General features: G+C 45.1%; 1 protein-coding gene across 1 annotated transcript in view; it reads left to right on the top strand.

Annotated features, from left to right (window-relative positions):
* Positions 1–5,740, top strand: part of PML (PML nuclear body scaffold) — a 52,971-nt gene extending 47,231 nt beyond the window's left edge. Inside the window, exons 8-9 of the mRNA XM_008157073.3 lie at positions 2,907–3,057; positions 4,278–5,740. Of these exons, the coding sequence (XP_008155295.2) occupies positions 2,907–3,057; positions 4,278–5,056 (930 nt within the window). The 3' untranslated portion in view covers positions 5,057–5,740. The remainder of the gene's footprint in view (positions 1–2,906; positions 3,058–4,277) is intronic.
* Positions 5,741–21,179: the final 15,439 nt, after the last annotated feature.

Raw genomic sequence — 21,179 nt, 5'->3', positions numbered from 1 at the left:
GTGACAGATTCCAAGGTCCCATCCACAGAGACCCTAATTGAATTGGTCTGGGATGGAGGCTGGCCATCAAGAGTCTGTTAAGCTGCAAATGCAGAGCCGAAAGAGAGAACCCTGAAGGAGTTGGGGGATTCAGTTGCACAGTCCTGTCAGAGAAGGGCTGCTAAGATGTGTATGTATCAGTTTTGAGTGGAGGTGACACATACCTCCTGCGATACTACCCAGAAGGGGAGAAGATAACTGGATCAAGGAAACACAGTCCATTAGCCAAGTATAATAAAGAATAAATTCCTGTATTTCTTGGCATCTTTCAAAGAGATCCAACTCATAACACATAGCAGCACTTTTAAATCCCGCTCCTCTTTCAGCTGTCATCCTCTCCCGCTCCCTAGGTGCGCAAAGTGTTCCCCCACTGCTCACTTTCTCATCCTCATACAGGGACTCCACCTGTCCCCACTCCATTTCTGCCCCATTCCTTTCCCAGCCAAGAAACCTCCGCTTTTACCAAGGAAAGGCCCCTTCCTGGCTTCTTGGGGTCTGTTTTCTCACACTGTCCCTTTCTGCTCCCCCACCCACTCAATTATGCTGATTGTGGAGTAGGTTGAGGTGTGTGGGGCGGAACATGAGGCTTTTCCTTAGTGAGCAGGGGTAGAAAGGTGTTTTGTGTCTGGGCCTCTATATGCCGATTGCCCTTTAGAAAAGTCTTTTTTAAATGTGCCGGTACTTCCCAGGGTGGGGGAATTGAGTTTACAGATGGCTGGAGTTCAGTGGAAGGTGTTCCCAGGAGACCAGCCCACAGAGAAGTCATACTTTATGGAAGTCCCCGAGGGCAAGAGGAATCTGGGAGCAAGAGGAGTGGGGCTGGTCCAGCTTTCCTCCATGGACAAGCTCAGCGAAAAGGAGGTGGTCCCTTTCATTAGGGAAGCCTGCAGGGTCTTCTGTAAATTCAGACAGGACTGTTCCATGACTGTAAAAGAAAATGACCCAGGACAATGGCAGGCTCTAAAAATGAGGTTCTGATGGCCATCATAAATGACCCCCCTATAAAGATGGGGGAGCAGGCCCAAAGATGCAGTTGTGCTGCTCTCCAGGGAGCTTAACTTGGAAGAGAATATCCTAAAGAAATATTCTGGCTCTAAGGTCTGAAGAGACACCGAGACACCAGAAGGAAGGAGGCAGGTGGAAGCCCTCAGGGCCACTGCATGTTTGGAGCCAAAAGAAGGCAGAAGAGAAAGCCTAGTGTATTATGTCAGTGGGTGGCAGAGAGGATTCAGTGAAGGGAATGGATCTTCAGCTGAGGCCAAGGCAAGGACATAGCAAGGGGAGTTCAGCTCTCCACCAGCTATAAACTTCAAGGAAGATTCTGTAGAAGACTCCTTACAAGAGAGGGAGGAGGCCAGGACAGTGAGACAGAGTCAGAGCCAGTTATGTGAAATTAGCCTTGGACATGTGGCAGATTCAAGGATACTGATATGCAAGGCATTTGACCAAATCTCTTATTAGGGCCTTCTGTCTAAAGTCCAGGAACTCAGGCTTCTCTAAGTAAAACCAGCTCTGGATGGACTTCTATTGAATACTCTGTCACTGACTGGGAAGCAGTTGGTGATGAGCCTGGGGTAGGGCTATGCAACACAAACAAAAGTAGAACTCAGCCACTCCTAGGAATATCCAGCACATGTCAGCTCTGGTTAATAATGACTTAGCTTTTGGTTCAATTTTTATTCATTAAATGTTTCACCTGGAAAGTAGAAGGGCCTATGAGAATGTGCTAATTATCTCCCAGGGCCATTAGTCAGAGCCAGGGTTCATGGAGGCCTCATACAGTCCCAAGTGAAGCCAACTCTGTCAGCCAGCCAGAGGCAGTCCATAAAAGGAAAGACCAAGGCCTGCTCTGACCTGGGTCCCAGCAGTTCCCACAGCCAGCCCCGGACGCTTGCCATGCCCTTCCCTCCTGGTCTCTGGCTGATGTCCATAGGTGGAATTCACAGGAGGTTCTGAGCAGGCCACCAAAGACAACATCTGGGTTTGGCAGTTGTGCAGATAACGAGCAATTAACTCTACATTATGAGAGAATACTTCTCCCTCTGTAGCTCCAGCCCCTTGGAAGCTGGAGCCCTTCCCCTACACCAGAGACCTTCCAATCTGTGCTCACCCCGGGGGAGCCTCAGGCTTCCCTAAGCAGCCAGCTCCTGGTTGCTGTCTGGCAGCTTCTAGGCTCTGAGCTTTATCCCTCCACTGCTCTCAGTGCTGGGCTCTGTGTGTCCACCTAGGTGTGTGTCCTAGAAGCTAAGCAGCCCTCCCCCTCCCCTTTGCATAGGACACTGATACCTCAGCGGGCTTTTGGAACAAGAAAAGCCAGGCTCGGCCCCTTCCAGAGAAACATCTAAGGTTCAAGATGAGACTCTTTCCTCCTGTCCCCAGTTTGTGTTTCTTCTGAGTCTGCTCAGAGATCAAGTGAGGAACAGGCACCTCGAGCTGTACCCACAGAGCACTGGCCCCGCTCCCAAGCCTCCACACCCCACACACACTTGGTGTTAATACAGGTTCACAAATTCACACCACCCCATGCATACCCAGATATACACACACTTGCCCACATGATCTCATCCTCTTACCCCTCCTCATTAATGCATGTGCACTGGCTAAAACACAGCCTGCACAAGTGCACATGTGTATCTGTGTCCTATCATGCACACATTCCCATGCATGTGTACTCACCTAGACATACACCTTCCCTTCCCCAATAACATGCCCTTGGTCATGTGCATGCAGATGTCCAGGCCGTGCCAACTTGCTCATGTTCACACACATGTGACTACACACACCTGCTTACCAGCACATGCTCCCACGACCAATATGCTTCCTCTCACCCTCCGGACCCCTGACCTGTTGGTTTTTCTGTGTTGCAGTCTTTCCGAGAGCTGGATGACAGCAGCAGCGAGTCCAGTGACCTTCAGCTGGAGGGCCCCAACTCCCTCAGGGTCCTGGATGAGAGCCTCACAGACCTCCAATCAGAAGTCAGGCCCCTGGTTTTCTTTGACCTCAAGATTGACAATGAAAGTGGGTTCTCTAATGACCATTCCCACCCCTTTCTAACTTAGTCTCTAGGTCCCCAAGATAAGTACAGGCAGAACCATCTGCAGGGTCCAGGAGAGCCCTGAGCTCTGGCCAATGACCACAGCCAGAGAGTGGGGAGCAAGTGCGCACTGCATCTCCCCTGGGACTCCCAGGAGTCCCATTCCGTGGTTTGACCAGCGCCTGACAGTGTGAGGCAAGCGCCTCCAGGAGTTCACAACTCTGAGGAGTGCTTCTCTTCCATAGAGAGCCTTGGGACGACACCTTTAAACAGAAACCCAGTGTTTGTTAAAAAATCACTGCTATGAGACCAGCAATTCAAGCCAGGCCTTGGGCTGTGTGATTGCACATTTCTAGGTACAAGGCCCATTCCACAGGGGGCTGCATGGGGAGGTCAACAGAGCTGAGGTCATAGAGAGATATGACCTCTCTCCCAGAAGCCCCTCAACTCCTGTAGAATTTGCTGAGGCCCTGCCTTATGGCACAGTCTCAGCCTGGGGCTAGCCCAGCCAGCCAGCCAGAAGCAGCAGGTGTGCCCACAGGACAGGGAAGTCACTCACAGACTTCACCAATGGCTCTGGGCCACACTCTGAGTGCAGTAGATTGGGCAGGTGTGTTGTATGTCTCAGGGTTCCAACTGGCTGGGAGCCTTAGCTAAGTGATTGATGGGACTGGAGGCCAAAGGTAGGAAGTAGAGGGCTAGGTATAAACTCTGAGGGGTCTCAAGGGTAATGGGGTGAGGCTGACAGAAGAGAGACAGGAGGGACCTGGATCTAAAGGGTTTGGTGAACTCCGAGGCAGGTAGCAGGGGAGGGGGAAGCTGGACTCGCAGCCAGTGAGCAAGGCATTTGAGGGCAGCAGACCTCCTCCCAGCCTCTGCCTGCCTGAAGGCCGCTCTGTCCACTTCCCTCATCAATGCAATGTGTCGTCAGCAGCTTCCCCTTGGGTTCTCCCAGCCTCTGGCTGCCTCAATCTGACCTCAAGATTGACAATGAAAGTGGGTTCTCTAGTGACCTTTAGAGAAGACTTGAATCTTCAGAGCCGGGGGCAGAATTGCAAATGTTTGGAGGCTGATGTTTGGTTCCTGACAGCAGACCCCGAGGTGGGGTGTCTGGATAGTGGGTCAGCAGCCCTGGAGGTCCCCCAATCCCTCCCAGTGCCTCCCATGTCCCTAGGACCTCATCCTGCCCTTCTCTCCTGCCCAGCCCAGAAGATTAGGCAGCTGGCAGCCGTGAACCAGGAGAGCAAATTCCGAGTGCTCATCCAACCAGCGGCCTTCAGCGTCTACTCCAAGGCTGTCTCCCTGGAGGTGGGGCTACAGCACTTCCTCCGCTTCCTGCGCTCCATGTGCCGGCCCATCCTGGCCTGCTACAAGCTGTGGGGGCCCGGCCTCCCCAACTTCTTCCGGGCCCTGGAAGACATGAACAAGCTATGGGAGTTCCAGGAGGCCATCTCCGGCTTCCTGGCCACTCTGCCCCTCATCCAGGAGCGAGTGCCCCAGGCCAGCAGCTTCAAACTCAAGAGTTTGGCCAAGACCTACCTGGCAAGAAACATGAGTGAACACAGTGCACTGGCCGCTGTGCTGACCATGCGTGACCTGTGCCGCCTCCTTGAGGTCTCCCCGGGCCCCCAGCTGGCCCCGCATTTCTACTACTTCAGCAGCCTGCAGTGCTTCGCATCCCTGCAGCCCCTGGTGCAGGCAGCCGTCCTGCCCCGGGCCGAGGCCCGCCTCCTGGCCCTCCACAACGTGAGCTTCATGGAGCTGCTGACTGCACACAGTCGAGACCCACAGGGGGGCTTGAAGAAGTACAGTCGGTATCTACAGGCCACTGCATCGCCCCCTGCACAGCCTGCTCTCAACTTGCAAGCTATGAGTACCTACTTCAAAAGCCTGATGGAAAGGCCAGCCTTGGCCGAGGGAGAAGGCATCTCTACCCCTCTTGCTAGCCACAGGTTGGCCCAAAGGGCTTCCCAGAACAGCTGAGATGAGGGGATGACTGACTTAGAATCTCTGGGGACAGAGGGATGTTGTCCTTCAGCCAGGCCCTGCTCATCACAGCATTCCCAGAACCTGGTCCCTAATACTCAGCTGACATTTGGTCCAGAATTAGGTCTTGTTCTCTGGGACCAAATTCCCCTTCTCTAAAAATCCCACAGAGAAGGATTCAAGGCCAAGCAGCCACCCCCTGGAGCTACCAGATCCCTGATGCACCAGTGAGTTAACTCACCAGGCCGTTGGCCCCTCCCTTGCAGGAGCCAGAACCAGGGAGGTCCTGGGTGAAGAAACATGGCCTTGCCATTTTCTGTCCCTGTAGCTCCTCCCTGACTCCCAGCCACTGCCCAGAGGACCTGCCAACAGCCCCCGTGGACACCACCTGCAACACCAGTGGCCACACAGGTACTCAAAGTGCCTTTCAAACTAAACTGCCCCTCATGAGCTTGGGTTCTCCCAGCCTCTGCCTGCCTGCAGGCTGGCTCTGTCCTCTTCCCTCATATCTGCAGAGACAGAAGCTGCTGTGCCATGCCTGTGCCCACTTCCCTCCACACTTGCTTCCTTCCTCTTGGCCACACAAACATTCTCCTTAGGCCAGGCTTTGCCCATTTGGTCCTCAGGCTACTGACCCCTCTCAGCATGGCCCTTGGCCATGTCTGCACTGCCTGCCTCAGCCTGGCCAAGGAATGTCCTCTGACCCGGTGCTGCTCTCTGTGTAGTCCAGAGGCCCACACCTGGTTTCCCCTGATAGCCTCTGCCCCAGACCTCTGGAACTGGACTGGACTCTGGGGTGGCACCTAGCAAGCTGTATAGTTTAGCAGGCTGTCCAGGTGTTGCTGATGCCGACTGAGTCCAGGACCATTGCTGTGTAGACTGCACTCAAAGGAGAAGCAGTGTGGAGCAGCAGAGCAAGTCCTGACCTACCATAAGGCCCCTTCCTGAGTCCCCTTGTCCCCACCTGTAAAATGGCTGGTTGGCCTGGATGGTCTGAGTCCCATTCAACCCTGCCATTCTGGGATTTTAGAATGGGCAGCATGCCACTAGGCAGTAGACAGATGGTTTCATTCTTGAACCCTAGCCCCCACCCCTAAGCTAAGGTTCCCAGCCTAAGGGCACAGCAGAGGTCAGTAGCAGCACACTAGCAGGTCAGAGCCATCCATCCCTTCTGACGGGCAGAACCAGTGTCCCCTCCCCTTCCCATCCCTGTTCCTCGATTTTTGCTACTGGGATGCAGCCCAGACCCCCAGCTTCTACGGGCTCAGCTTTCACAAAGGTGAAGTCTGTGTGCACACACCTCAGCCCCCATCTTGTGGGTGCTCTGAAAACCCATTAAGGAATTACACAGAATCTTGCTAGAGCAGCGAGAGCACTGGATCTAACAGTGAACTCTGATGCATTTAAAGTAGGCTTCCAATTTACAGTAGGTGCTGCCTCTGAAGCTTGGCAGGAACAGACTGAGGGGAAGAGGGAGGAGGGGCCTGGGGCCCTGGGCGGGCTGTGATGCCATCATCTTGGCAGCCACAAGGCAGCCTGGGCCTGGACTGGGCAGTGCTCCACTAGCACAAGCCCAGCCCCACAATGCCTGCTACCTTCAGGTGCGTTTTGTCACAGCTTTTATCATCAAGTCTGGTCTGCCCTCTCCACTTCCATAGCCTTTAATAAAGACTTGAATCTTCAAAGCCTCGTGCTGCCCACCCTAAAGTCACTGAGCAGCATCCTGCCTGGTGAAGGGGGTGCTTCCAGGCCTCAGGGAACTGTTCTTTGTAGGGACCTGTCAGGACTTAGCAGAGCAGAAAGCCCCACGAGGCTCATTGCTAAGGGCCTCACAGATGTGAACCCCCTATTCCAAGTGGGGTAATAAGCATGGACCTGCCCAGGATTATCTCCAAAGGGAGAGCCATGTGGGGGGAATAAAGCGCCAGCTTCAAGGATTACCCCTAGAGGGAGTCAGGAGCCAGACACCAAGGTCTGTTGGAACTTCACCTCTATCCCCTGCTGGGTAATCTTGTCCCCTGTCTGTGCCGGAGCCACAGGTGGTAAAACCCTTGGCAGGTCGGGGAGACCTAGGATGGTAGCAATGTGTGACTAAGGCGTTGCTGTCTTGGGTGTCAGATTCGTGCCTGCAGGGCTTACCGTGGCCCAGGCAGTGTAAGTGGTAGCCCTCCCCTGGCCTGGGTGAGCAGCCAAGTAATGAGATTCGGTCACTGTCACCACCCTTAACCCCATCTCCCTGTCCCAGGTACCCAGATTCCAGTCCTGAAGTGTTTAGTCTCTCAGAGCAAGCACAAACATGTCGCCTGTGCTTCAGTTTTGAATTCTGTGTCTGGTTTATCCATGTCAGCTAGCCATGAGACTGCGGGGCGTGAGGTTAGAACACCGAGTTTCAGTCCTAGTAGCCCATGACTGGTCTGGTACGTCCGGCGCTGACTCTGTAAAATGGGGTACAGGTCATTTTTACCTAATAGGATGTTATGTGAATCAATGAGAAAATGTTAGTGAAAATAGCTCTTTAATATGTGGAGAATCACCAAATGTAAGATCTTATTTTACAGACAACTTAGATGACAGTGTTACTACTTTATAAGTTAGAAAAATAAACAGATATTAGAGCTCAGCAAGAAAAAGTACATGGGCGTGTCTCAGAGGGATGAAGAATAAGATCTGGGACAGAGTTATCTGTCAGACCCTGGGTCTGAGGGAGCTGTGAAGGAGAGCAGGGGAGTCCACCTTGAAGTCGCTAAGCAGTAGCTGTCTCTGTGTCCCCAGTACACCCAGATGGGAGAATTCAGCCACACAGACCTGGAGCTGAAAGCAGACTTCCTGTGACAGCTCAGCACTGCTCCAGTGCCTCCTCCTGAGGCCCGAGGGCTCACTCACATCCAAGAAAGGTCACTTAAAAATTTGCTTTAACTCCAGCCTTGCTCTCCCACCTGCTTAACACCTAGCTGCTACCTGATTCCGGGCCCTGTTATGCTCCTGCCCTACCCCTCCCCTCATCCAGCACTGGCCTGCCTCACTCCCATTCTTATTCCTACCCTAGACTCCCTCTGACCCCTAGTCCCAACCCTGACAATACTCCATTCCTCAGAGGTATCCTGCACTCTAAACCTCCCAGCAGGCCCAGCCCCTGCCCTGCTCCTGCCTCCTTCTCTGACTTCAGACTTATTTCTACCCCACCCCAAGTGCCCCAGCCCCTACACCTAGAGTAAGAGGATCCTTTCTTTTTTTTTTTTTTTTTAATTTTACCATTATTGTTGAAAGTATTATAGATGTCCCCACTTTTTTCCCCATTGACCCCCTTCACCCCACACATACCTCTCCCAGGCCTTTACCACACTATTGTCTGTGTATCATAACTTCCCTGGTTAATATCTCCCCACCCGCCTCCTTACCTCTGAAATTCATCAGTCTGTTCCATTGTTCTATGTCTCTGGATCTATTTTGTTCATCAGTTTATTTTGTTCATTAGAATACACATATGAGTGAGATCATGTGATACCTGTTTCTCTGATTGGCTTATTTCACTTAGCATGATACTCTCCAGGTTCCTCCATGCTGTCTCAAAGGGTAAAAGATCCTTTTTTACAGCTGCATAATATTCCATAGTGTAAACGTACCATAGCTTTTTTATCCACTCATCTTCTAATGGGCACTTGGGCTATTATCAGATCTTAGCTATTGTAAATTGTGCTGCTATGAACATAGGGGTGGATATATCCTTTCTGATTGGTGTTTCTAGTTTCTTGGGATTTAGTCCTAGAAGTGGGATCACTGGGTCAAATGGGAGTTCCATTTTAGTTTTTTGAGGAAACTCCATACTGTTCTTCACGGTGGCTGCACCAGTCTACATTCCCACCAGCAGTGCACAAGGGTTCCTTTTTCTCCACATCGTCGCCAGCACTTGTCATTTATTGACTTGTTGATGATAGCCATTCTGACAGGTGTGAAATGATACCTCATTGTCCTTTTAATTTGCATCCCTCAGATGATCAGTGACTCTGAGCATTTTTCATTTGTCTCTTGTCCTTCTGTATGTCCACTTTGGAGAAGTGTCTATTTAGGTCCTTTGCCCATTCTTTAATTGGATTGTCTTCCTTTTGTTACGTTATATGAGGTCCTTATATTTTTTGAAAATTAACCCCTTATCAGATGTATCATTGGCAAATATGTTCTCATGCAGTGGGCTCTCTTTTTATTTTGTTGATGGTTTCTTTTGCTGCACAAAAACTTTATTTTGGTGTAGTCCATTTATTTCCGCTCTAGTTCTCTTTGCCGTAGGAGATGTATCAGTAAACATATTGCTATGAGAGGTGTCTGAGATTTCTTTTTTTAAAATATATTTTCAATTATTTCAGAAAGGAAGGGAGGAGAGAGAGATAGAACATCAATGATGAGAGATAATTATTGATTGGCTGCCTCCTGCACACCTCCTGGGGATTAAGCCTGCAACCCGGGCATGTGCCCTGACCAGGAATTGAACTCCTGGTTCATAAGTTAATGCTCAAGCACTGAGCCACACCAGCTGGGCAGATGTCTGTGATATTGTACCCTATGGTTTCTTCTAAGGTTTTTATGGTTTCACAACTTAGATTTAAGTCTTTTTTTAAAAGAAATATATTTTATTGATTTTTTACAGAGTGGAAGAGAGAGAGATAGAGAGCTAGAAACATCGATGACAGAGAAACATCGATCAGCTGCCTCCTGCACACCCCCTACTGGGGATGTGCCCGCAACCAAGGTACATGCCCTTGACTGGAATCGAACCTGGGACCCTTGAGTCTGCAGGCCGACGCTCTATCCACTGAGCCAAACCGGTCTCAGCTAGATTTAAGTCTTTTATCCATTTTTACTTTACTCTTTTGTATGGTGTAAGTTAGTGGTCTAGTTTCTTTTCTTTTCTTTTTTTTTATGTACCTGTCCAATTTTCCCAATACCATTTATTGAAGAGACTGTCTTTACTCCATTGTATGCTCTTGCCTCCTTTGTCAAATACTAATTGAGCATAATGGCTTGGGTCAATTTCTTGGTTCTCTTTACAATTCTATTGATCTATATGCCTGTTCTTGTGCTAGTACTAGGTTGTTTTGAGTACAGTGGTTTTATAGTATAACTTGATATCTGGTATTGTGATTCCTCCAACTTTGTCTCTTTTTTTATCAAGATTGCTGAAGCTATTTGGGATCTTTTTTGGTTCCATATAAATTTTTGGAGTGTTTATTCTAGATCCATGAAATATGCCTTTGGTATTTTTGTAGGGATAGCATTGAATCTGTAGATTGCTCTGAATAGTATGGACGTTTTAATGATGTTTATTCTTCTAATGCATGAACATGGTATAGTCTTCCACTTGTTTATGTCTTCCTCTATCTCTTTTGTCAACATCCTGTAGTTTTCCAAGTACAGGTCTTTTACCTCCTTGGTTAAGTTTATACCTAAGCATCTTAAAATTTTTGTTGCAATGGTAAAAGGGATTGTTGTGTGTTCATTTTCCTTTGTTTACAGGAAGTTTTTTTATTTATTCCTTGATCTCTTTGGTAACCCATTCATTGTTTAATAGCATGCTATTTAGCCTCCATGTGTTTAAATGTTTTTGAGTGTTTTTACTGTAGTTGATTTCTAATTTCATTCCACTGTGATCTGAGAAGATGCTTGATATGATTCCAATCTTCTTGAACTTGTAGAGAGTTAGTTTGTATCCTAACATGTGATCTAACTTTGAAAATGTCCCATGGGGAATTGAGAAGAATGTATATCTGTAGCTGTCAACTAATGACATCTAACCCATTTTGTTGTTTAAGGTCACTGTTTCCTTGCTGATTTTTTGTCTAGAAAATCTCTCCAGTGATGTCAGTGGGGTATGCAAGTCCCTTAATGTGATTGTATTGCTGTGGATCTCTTCCTTAAAATCCTCCAGAAGTTTTATTTTTATTTTTTTATTATTATTATTATTATTATTATTATTATTATTATGTATTTGGATGCTCCTGTATTGGGTACATATATGCTTACCAGAGTTATATCCTTTGGTTGAAGTGACCTCCATTGTCTCCTGTTATGGCCTTCACTTTTAAGTCTATTTTGTCAGATATGAGTACTGCCACCCCAACTTTTTTTTTTCATTTCCATTTGCCTAGAAATTTTTTTGCGGTACTTTCACTATCATTCTGTGTGAGTGATAGTGAAAGTTCTGAGGTGTGTCTCTTGTAGACAGCATATATATGGATCACGTTTTCTTATTAATTCAGCTACCCTATATCTTTAGATTGGCGCATTTAAGCCATTTACATTTAAGGTTATTATTGATAGGTACTTACTTGTTGCCATTCTTTTTCTTTATGCCTGTGTTCTTCTCTTTCTTTCTATTTCTTCTTCTTACAATAGTCCTTTTAGCATTTCTTGCAGTGCTGGGTTTTTTGTTGCGTGTGGGTTTTTTGGTTTTTGGTTTTGTTTTGTTTTTGTTTTTTTGGCTGTGAAGCTTTTTATTTCACCTTCCATTTTGAATGATAGCCTTGCTGGATAGAGTTTTCTTGGGTTCAGTCCCTTGGTTTTCATTACTTTGTATACTTCATGCCACTCCCTTCTGGCCTGAAGTGTTTCTACTGAGAAATCAGCTGACAGTCTAATGGGAACTCCCTTGTAGGTAACTTTCTGTCTCTCTCTTGCAGCCTTTCAGATTCTTTCTTTATCTTTAATGTTTGACAATTTAATTATTATGTGCCTAGGTGTGGGTCTTGGGTTCATCTTAATTGGGACTCTCTGTGTTTCCATACTTGAGTGCCTTTTCCTTCACCAGGTTAGGGAAATTTTCTGCCATTATTTCTTCAAACAAGTTCTCTATTTCTTTCTCATATTCTCCTTCTGCTGCCTGTATGATGTGAATGTTATTATATTTCATGTTGTCCCAAAGCTCCCTTAGACTCTCCTCCTGCTATTTAATTTTTTTTTTTTTTACATTTGCTGCTCTGAATAGGTGTCTTTTCTATCTTCTCTTCTAATTTGCTGATTCAGTCCTCATCTTCTTCTAGTCTACTGTTGAATCCTTCCAGGGTGTTCTTTGTTTCAGCTATGTCAGTTCTCATTTCCAATTGATTCTTATTTGTTTTTTCAGCTCTCTTTTCATGTTGGTGTAGCTCTCATTATATTAGTCTCTTAGATTGCTCATTAAATTGCTTGTAGTTTTCACTGAGTTTTTTTTTGAGCACCTTTATTACCATTATTTTTGAATTCTTTATCTGACAAATTGCTTGCCTCCATTTCATTTATTTCCTTTTCGAGCAATTCATCCTTTTTCATTTGGGGGTTGTTTTTTAGTCTCCCCATTTTTGCTGTCCCTTTGTATTTGTTTCTATGTATTAGATCAAACTGCTATGCCTCCCAGACTTTGTGGGTTGGTCTTATGTAGTAGGTGTTTTATGGGACCTAGTGGTGCAGTCTCTTAGATCTGAGCTGGGTGCTCTAGGAGAGCCCCTTGCTTGAGTTATTTGTGTCCTCCTGTTGTAGTTGGGTCTTTAATGTTATTGTACTGTTCACGTATGGAATCTCCTCTCAGGCTGGTGGACTATGTGGCTCACCCTGGAACTGACCACATCATGCAAGCTGTTGTGGAGGTGCTGAATAAACAGAACAAAACACAATAGCAAAACACAAAACAAAAGAAACAAAACAAAAATATGCACAAGATCCCTACAGCACCAACAAAAGCAACCACCAGAGAAGAGAGAATTAGAAAAGAAAAAGGAGAGCAGGAATGACAGAAGAAAAGAAAGGAAGAAAAAATATGAGAAAACAAAACAAACAAAAAAAACACAAAAAGGGGGGGAGGGGAGAAAAAAGGAATAAGTAGTTGCAGAGCTGAAATAACATAAGAATACTGGGTTAGGGGAATAGGGGGAGGAAAACAGTTTAAAGCAAAGGAGAAAGAAAAGAAAAGGAAAATAGAGGAGAAAGCAAATAAACCCAGCATAAGAAAAGGGAAAAAGATGAGAAACCAGGTGAAAAATAAAAATAAAACATTTTGAGTAGGAAAAGGGAAGAGGGAAGTTACATATATGAACAGAACAATAGAGTCTAGAATAATAACAAGTCAATATAGAAGATCGGTAAAGAAGATAAATTTTTTAAAAAGTAAAAAAGAGAAAGAAAAGAGAAGAGGGGAGAAAAAGAAGAAAAGAAAGTGAAGTGGCGTTCCTTTCAGCGGAGTTTAGTGCCCCATGGAAGCTTCCTTTGCATCCCGCTCTTCTGATGACCGGCTGACTGCTCCGTCTGCCAATTCTGGGCTTCCCGTGAGGTGTGTGGGTGTTAACCACTATGAGAAACTGTCATCATTTGGCTTTCAGCAACCTGCTTGAAACTTCAAGCGATCTTCAGTTTGTGTCTGTCTCCATAGTACTTGGCTGTACACAGGAGAGGCCAACCTGCCCTCTAAAGCAGCTCTGTTAGCAGCATGGGGCCCAGGGCTGGATCAGCAAACTTCCCCAGGTTCTCTGGGATCCACCTCTGCCCACCTTTGCCTGCTAGCCAGCTGTCAATCTTAATCACTCAAAAGTCTGTTTCTGAAAGGTCTTTAGGTGGAATTGGGAGTCTAGACGTCTGGGTCTCCTGTGATAGGGAGGCACTGTTCAGATTTCAGGGAATGGAGTGTGTGTGTGTCCCTGTCCCAGAGCTACTCCTCTGCAAGTGGCCCAAAATATTAGTTTGCCCTGGGCTGGGTGGAGATCCTCGTATGCAGTCCGGTGGGCTCAGCTGGAAACCTGGAGTTTCTATCAGCTCTCCGGTGTTCTGGAACAGTGGGGTGTACAGCCCCTCCCTCAATCCGGTCACAGGTGCTCCCTGAGACTATTCAACCCTTAGGCGTGGCCTCTGCTTCTGTTTCCTCTGAAAAGGTGAAAAATGCGGGTGTGGCAGGCAGAGCTCCTGAGGGGGGCAGGCTGTAGCAGGTAGGGAGGGTTTTTTCTTTTCCTGCCCTGCAGCTACTGGGAGCAGCTAGTTCCTCTCAGGAAAAATGCCGTTTAGGTTTGGGGTGTAGGACCACATGCAGGGTTTCTGGCTGCTGCTTTCCCACGTCTCCCTGCAGTGCTTCCCACCCCAGCCTCTCCTTAGGCACCTCGAGTCCACACTGCCCTCCCTCGGATGGCTCATTCCTAGGATGTCTGTGTCAGCATGTCTTGCTGAACAGGGTGGACCACTGGGGATGGGGCAAGACCATAACCTTAGATGGCATTTAAGGTCGAATTACTATTATTCAAAGCCTCAGGTGAGTAGCTGCAAATGAAAACTCCTGTGCTCTGGGTTTAAAAAAAAAAAAAAAAAAGAAAGAAAACGAAACAGGCTTTCTCTCCCACCAGCTCCAGTCTGCCAGCTCCAGACTGGCGGCCAGCAGCTCTGCTGCCTTTCACACGGGATGTTTCATTGGCTGCCGGTCTCAGCTCTGGTGTTCCAGGCTGTGGTTCTGAGCCTGGGTTCTGGGCCTCTATCTTCTGAAGGAACAGACCCTCCTATAGCCAAGAGCTCCCTCCTCACTCTCAGTCTGCCACCCCTGGAAGTGGCTCAGCTCCTCTTGCAACCTCATCCTTCCTTCCAGTCTCCAAGTGTTTTCTGTCCTTCCTTGATATAAGTCTCCTCCTCAGTTGAACCTCAGCTGGTAATTCCGGGTATATGTTCCTCGCTTTAGTTTTATTTTCAGTGTTAACATAAAAACCATTGAAACCTGTAAAGAATTTTTATAAGTTTATTTGAGCCAAACTGTCAACATATGCCGAGAAGCAGGACCTCAACGGACTGAGATAATGCTCCAGAGATTGGCGGGTTACATTTGTATTTATACATTGCAATCAAAGGAAAGGGACGCAGGTGGGTTACATGAAATCCATTGGTGATAGACTAGAGAGGCGGGAGAAAGCAAAGTGGCGGTGGGGGGGAGGGGCCCCTGGGACTGGATAAAAAGTAAAATGATGGACACATACTTAGGTGGGTGCAGGAACAATTAACATGATAATGAAGGAATTTGTGGTATTTGTCCTGGCACCCAGCACATTTGGTTGTGCCCCAGGGGCTCCGGAAAAAGGGAAGTTACAAGTTACCCAGACATTTCAAAGGGTGTGTTATCATAGATGCAAAAAGACACATAGGCTCAGTTAAGGTAAAGGTTGACCTTGTCAGTGAAGATACCGGCCTAGGAGGTGACTACCCACCATAACTGCTTTTAGTTAAAGTTTAATTTCAGACCATCCTTTGTGGTTACTTTAGTTCTCTGAGTCTGCAAGACTGCTATGCAGGCCTTCCCTAAGCCTATCAGGTTAGCATGTGGCCCCTTTCGTCCACACATCCCCTTTTGGTCATAAATCAATCCAAAGGATGCATTGATGACCACCTTTTTGGTTGGATAATGGAGTCCCATGGTGCTAGGAAGGCTCATTCCTAGGATGTCTCTGTGTCAGCATGTCTTGCTGAACAGGGTGGACCACTGGGGATGGGACAAGACCATAACCTTAGATGGCATTTAAGGTCGAATTACTATTATTCAAAAAGAGCAGGTAAATGGGAGGCAGTCAGATCCTATATGTCCTTGTTAAAAAGTATTCTGGATCATTTCTAATTTTTGAGCCACCATGATCCGAGTCTTTTTGCTGTTTGTCAAGTTTTGTTTTTCTGCATCTAGTATAACATTTACATACCAGGAACAAAAGTAACAATAATAAACTAGTAACACTGATTAGGAACAGAAAATGTCTATTATTAGATAAGGAACGATCTGAGGGAAAACAAGTATCTGCTATTATCCAGAAGTTCCAATTTTTCTTCTGGGCAGTTAATTTTATCCATTCCTATATTTAGATAATATTCATCTAAAATACTCATCTAGATTAGATCTATATATTATTTTACCAGGGGAATTCTTAGGGAAGTGTTCTTAGAGAGGTCTGTCCAAGGTAGGTCCTTTATAATAGGTATAGCCTAAAAATGTACCAAAGCTTATATTGATAGTGGCCAAAAAAACCCCCCCCCAAAACATTAACTTCATTATCATAGGTGATAATCAGAACATCACTGTCTAGTAGGTGGGAAATTTTTCATGTCTAATAGGGAAAGGGGTCTAGAGAGACAGATATTGCTTACACTAGGAAACCATAAGGAGCATAATAGCAGTATAAAAATTATTTTTATATACATTCAATCAATAACAATTAGGCGATAGAAGAACAAGGTTTAGCAGCATCAATTTGTGAGCACACAGGCCTTGTTGATGTCTTGGGATGGCTGTCTACATTCTCCGTAGTCGGCGGCTTCTCATCCTTGAGATAAAGGCCAGTGTCAGAGACAGGGACAAATGTCCATGCGTGGTCCATATCAGGTAAGGCAAATGTCCTTAACCTGATAAGGTAAGGTCCCTTTAACACTGTTGGAGAGAGTCTTTCATTAATGTATTTCCCAATAGACAAAAATCTCCGGGTTGTTGTAGTCTTTGAATTTTTGTCTCCTGGAAGTACTGTGAAATGAATTTTACTGATTTGTTAGTTCCTACAATGCAGAATGTCTTCTTTTTACTTTTCCTTATATTTGGGAAGCAAAAGATTTAAAAGTCAACAATATTTTAAAGAGTCATAAGAATAATTATTCTTAATTCATTTAGTCCCATAGTTATTTTTGTTTATCCTGGTTATTTGCCAGTAGTTTTTTTGAATTCAGTTATTCCTTTAAGTTCTATAAATCTTCATCCAGTTCAAAGATATGGCCTGCTTAGAAGCCTGCAAGTTAGAGTAAGTCAGAGTCCTTTTCATGAATTTTTCTAAAGATATAATATACCTACAAATGCATCAGAGTAAAGCAACAGCTATCCATGAATGACAAAATTTAGAAGTGGCATGGTTATAGATTTGATAAAACTTTGCTTTTCTATAAAATATAACATTCCAAGACAACAATTTCTTGGTAAATAATAATTCCTGTAAAATGACATAGAGACTAGTATAAAATTTGTATACTTTTAGATTCAATTATAATTTCAGCATATACAGAATAAATAATAGGTAAGATTTTAAAATGAGGCACATGGCTTACTGCAAGTGGTGTATTGAGCATTAAAAATAATTTATGAACTTCTAATATGTGAAATGCAAATACCCCAAGTATCACTGGCAGTTGCCCCCAGAGGGAATCATGACTCTTGACTTGCCTGGTGTCCATGACTGGACACATGCTACCCCCCTGAAAGTTTCCTGTTTGAACTTTTCTCTGAATCTTTCTGAAGCAGACTGAAATTTCTATAACATTAATTTCAACAAAATATCCTACCTAATAATAGACAAATATGCAAATTGACTGCACCTTCGCTACGCCCAAGCCACGCCCACCAACCAATCAGGACGAGTATGCAAATTACCCAACCAAGATGGCCGCTAATTTGCATATCAAGACAGCATAGAAAGAAGCCAAGAGCTGCAGAAGGGAGCAAAGCTGTGGAGAAGCAAGCAAGCCGAGGGGGAGGAGAAGGGAGGAGCGGAGGCGGGGCTGGGGGAGAAGGGAAAAGCAGACTGGCTGGCCGAGAAGGCGGGGCAGGGGAGAAGGGAGGAGTGGAGGCGGGGCTGGGGGAGAAGGGAAAAGCAGGCAAGCTGGCGGAGAAGGCGGGGCAGGGTAGAGTGTAGCAGAAAACCCTATTGCAGGATTTTTCCTGCAATGGGAACGCTAGTATGTATATAAATAGGACATAGTTATTAATTTTTATTTGACAAAGCTTCCCATGTATGTCAAGTATATTAAATTGGCCTAATTTAGTTCAAAAATATTTCTTTTAAGAAGAGAGAATAAATCATTGAGTCATTCCAGGGTCCTTGGAATGTCCCAAAGCTATCTCTCAGTTAAAGTCATGAAATTTAACTTGGAAAGACTGTCAAATATATACAACCCAAAGATTATATCACACACTCTTTGTAATTATTCTACGGACATCAATTAAGCTTAAACCAGTTTTAATATTAAAAATTTGGTTTGGACTATAGAATTAATCCCCCCCCTTTTTTTCCCTCAGGCCAATAAAATATTATATCCTAGGCTGAAATTTTACCACACATAGTACACAGACACACATAAACATTTTTTCTTAAATATATCTTTATTGATTTCAGAGAGGAAGGGAGAGTGAAAGAGAGATAGAAACTGTAGAGAGTGCCTGGGAAGGCACATGGGCATTTCTTTAATTATTGTCAGCTGAATCCAATGGCGTTGGCAGAGCCACATCCTGGAAACACTCTTTGCCAGAGGCAGGAGTGTTGTTAGCTTGACCTTCAGCCCAGGTGCCATGGGTGGGTTTTGTTATTTAAATCAAGCCAAGCACCAGGAATGAATACGACTCAGGCCCACCCAAGAATGTGCATAATCTCCTTTGTCTTGGCTTTTAGTAAAACTTCCTGGTTTTTGCTGTATTGGCTCTGGGTCTCTGTTTCTCCATCAGAGGACAGTGGTCCCACCCGGCCCCAGCTTTTTCCTTCCATCTCTGTGTCTGTCTCTTTCTTTCATTTTCTCAATCCCCAGCCATCCCTACTCAGGAACCGGACCGCTCTCTAGCCTCGCTGGATGCGGAGAAGAGAGAAATATTCACAAGAAACATCAATGATGAGAGAGAATCATTGATTGGCTGCCTCCTGCACATCCCCCACTGGGGAAAAAGCCCACAACCCAGGCATGTGCCCTTGGCTGGAATTGAACCTGGGACCCTTCAGTCTGCAGGCTGACTCTATCCACTGAGCCAAACCAGCTAGGGCTATAATATATTTTGAACTACTAATTTTTCCAGAGAAAATGCAAGAGTTAGTTTCCTCAAAAATGAATTTCCATACTTCATGCATTCTATTATCACAACCATATAATTTCTCCCAACTTAGTTTGAACTTTTAACTCTTAGAAGCCTCAAATTTTTATGTGGCAAGTTAAATACTTAGCATTTCTCAGATTAGTAATACTTTCACATTTTTAAGGATATATTTCAAATAAAATACAAGACTTATTTAATAGATTCAAAACTATCCTATAGATATTTCATACAAGGCAAACTCAGATTAATATTTCAGTATTCTGTTATTTCAAAATACCTAGGTATTTAATAATTTTTATTATTTAATTCAGCAAACTTCAAAGTTTTGTTACCAAAGACTTTGGAAAACTATGTTTAGGCATATATAATTTAGGCACTGAAAAAAATATATTTTTTTACCATATACTCTTCATTTTAGTTATATCTATATTTGCCTTAACAACTTTGAGATTTTAAAGCCAATTATTACCTAAAGCATTTTCTTGACCAATTTTGTAACAGGGATAACTCAGCAACCTTCAGTGGCTTTAATGTGAAAGTACTATTTTTATTTTCCTTTATAAAACAGGAGTGCCCCCCCCCTTCACTGCAAGAGGGTACTTCTACAGATCTGTTCCTCCCAGTGTTATGGGGAAAAAAATAGAACATTGGGGACTAGTTATGGTAATGGGAAGTATTAATTATGCTATTAACCATGATTGCCCTTTTTGTTCAAAGAAAGGATGTACTAACCTGACTGGGAGTCATATGCCCCCGGGACCTGGGAGTCAACCTTTGAATGCGGTCCATCACCATTCAATAACTGCCCATTATCATGGAAACATTAACCTTGTTGCCCAACCCAGCCTGTAATCCCCACTTCCCCCTGTAATCTTTGTCCCCATATTCATAAACAAGAGAAGAGCAAACCAAAATCCCTAAAAGATAGAAAACCAAAATCATATTGCAGAAAACAGACAGAAATCTCATTAGCTCTTTCTGGTGGCTGAACCCTGAGAGAGAGCAAGAAGAGCCCCCAAGATTAAGAATTCTTGGCAGCTGCTGGGAGGTCCCTGCAATCTCACAATTTCAACCCCACCACACATAACTAGGCTTCTCCGAAGTGGGACTTGCCTCTTCTTTAAACAAGTTAACAACAAAGAGACACAAAACATCTACACTTTTATACAGGTGCATAGAACACACTAAAAGTTTACACCAGAGAATGTCCAGCATTAAAAATTACCAAAGCAATGTCTTGTCCCTGGTTCAGGAACTGCCCCTCTCTAGAATTTCAGTATACTCCCAATAGACTATTCAAAAAAATGGGCTGGGGTCTTTTCTATTTGCCTCTACCTCCCTTTGTCTGGGGAATCTTCCTAGGACATGTGCCATGGGCCACGTGTCTCCCCACCCCCACATTCTGTTTGCTCTGGGGAAATTCAGTAATGGCCTAGCCACCTACTGTTTCTTTTCTATGGAGATAAATCAGAGGCATGCTTCCTATGGGGGGAAAACAACTTCAGAATAGTTCTGAGACAGTCTCTAAAATTTCTTACTAATTTCCACCTTATTGGAATAATTTTTTTCTATGCTTTTCCTTAGAAGCTTCTAATTTCCAAATCAGGATATGCTTCCCATATAGTCATTCAGTTTAATTTCAGAGCCGGCATTTTCTAATTTCTGCATGCAAAATGTAAATATAGGTACCCAAAACAAACTGCATTTTGGCCATTTCTAAGTTGATATTTTCTAGTTAAATATTCCCATTTCTGTAAAATACTTGCAAGTAAAGGCTTCTTATCAGGAGTATTAAATGAGGGCTGGGGTTTTGGGGAGCTTCTAGCCTTGGAGGCACAATTTCCTACGTTATTATTATTTTTTTAATTTTGGATATCTGTAGTCTGAGCAAACTTTCTAGACATGTTATGTAGTGGGTCAAATGTGGCCTTAGTTTCTCTCCCGGCTGTCTAAAACCACAGGAAAGGTTCAGGGCCCAGGCAGACCAAGTCTTATGGTGGCCCCCTAGATGAGCCATTTAGTTAATTACAGTTGCATTGGGACTTCCCTATGGGGCTCCTGCACTTCTGACACCTCCACAAAGATTCTTAGTCACCTAAGAACACGACAGAATCTGACTGGAGGGAGGATGTGCCCCTTCATCTTTGGAGCTGAATGAGTTCAGTTCATTTATACAGTGAAGGTTATTTTTGCTCAGACTCTCAGCAATTCCAATTGAAAAGCCAAAATCAAAACCAACCACCTATTTTTTCCTCCACTCCCACCTTAGCCTGGGTTCTGTCAACCCTTAACCTGGGTTCTGTCAAC

Source organism: Eptesicus fuscus, chromosome 5 (assembly GCF_027574615.1).
Source record: "Eptesicus fuscus isolate TK198812 chromosome 5, DD_ASM_mEF_20220401, whole genome shotgun sequence".
Classification (NCBI taxonomy): domain Eukaryota; kingdom Metazoa; phylum Chordata; class Mammalia; order Chiroptera; family Vespertilionidae; genus Eptesicus; species Eptesicus fuscus.
The sequence above is the reverse complement of the archived record's forward strand: the minus strand, read 5'-3'. Positions and strand labels throughout refer to the sequence as shown.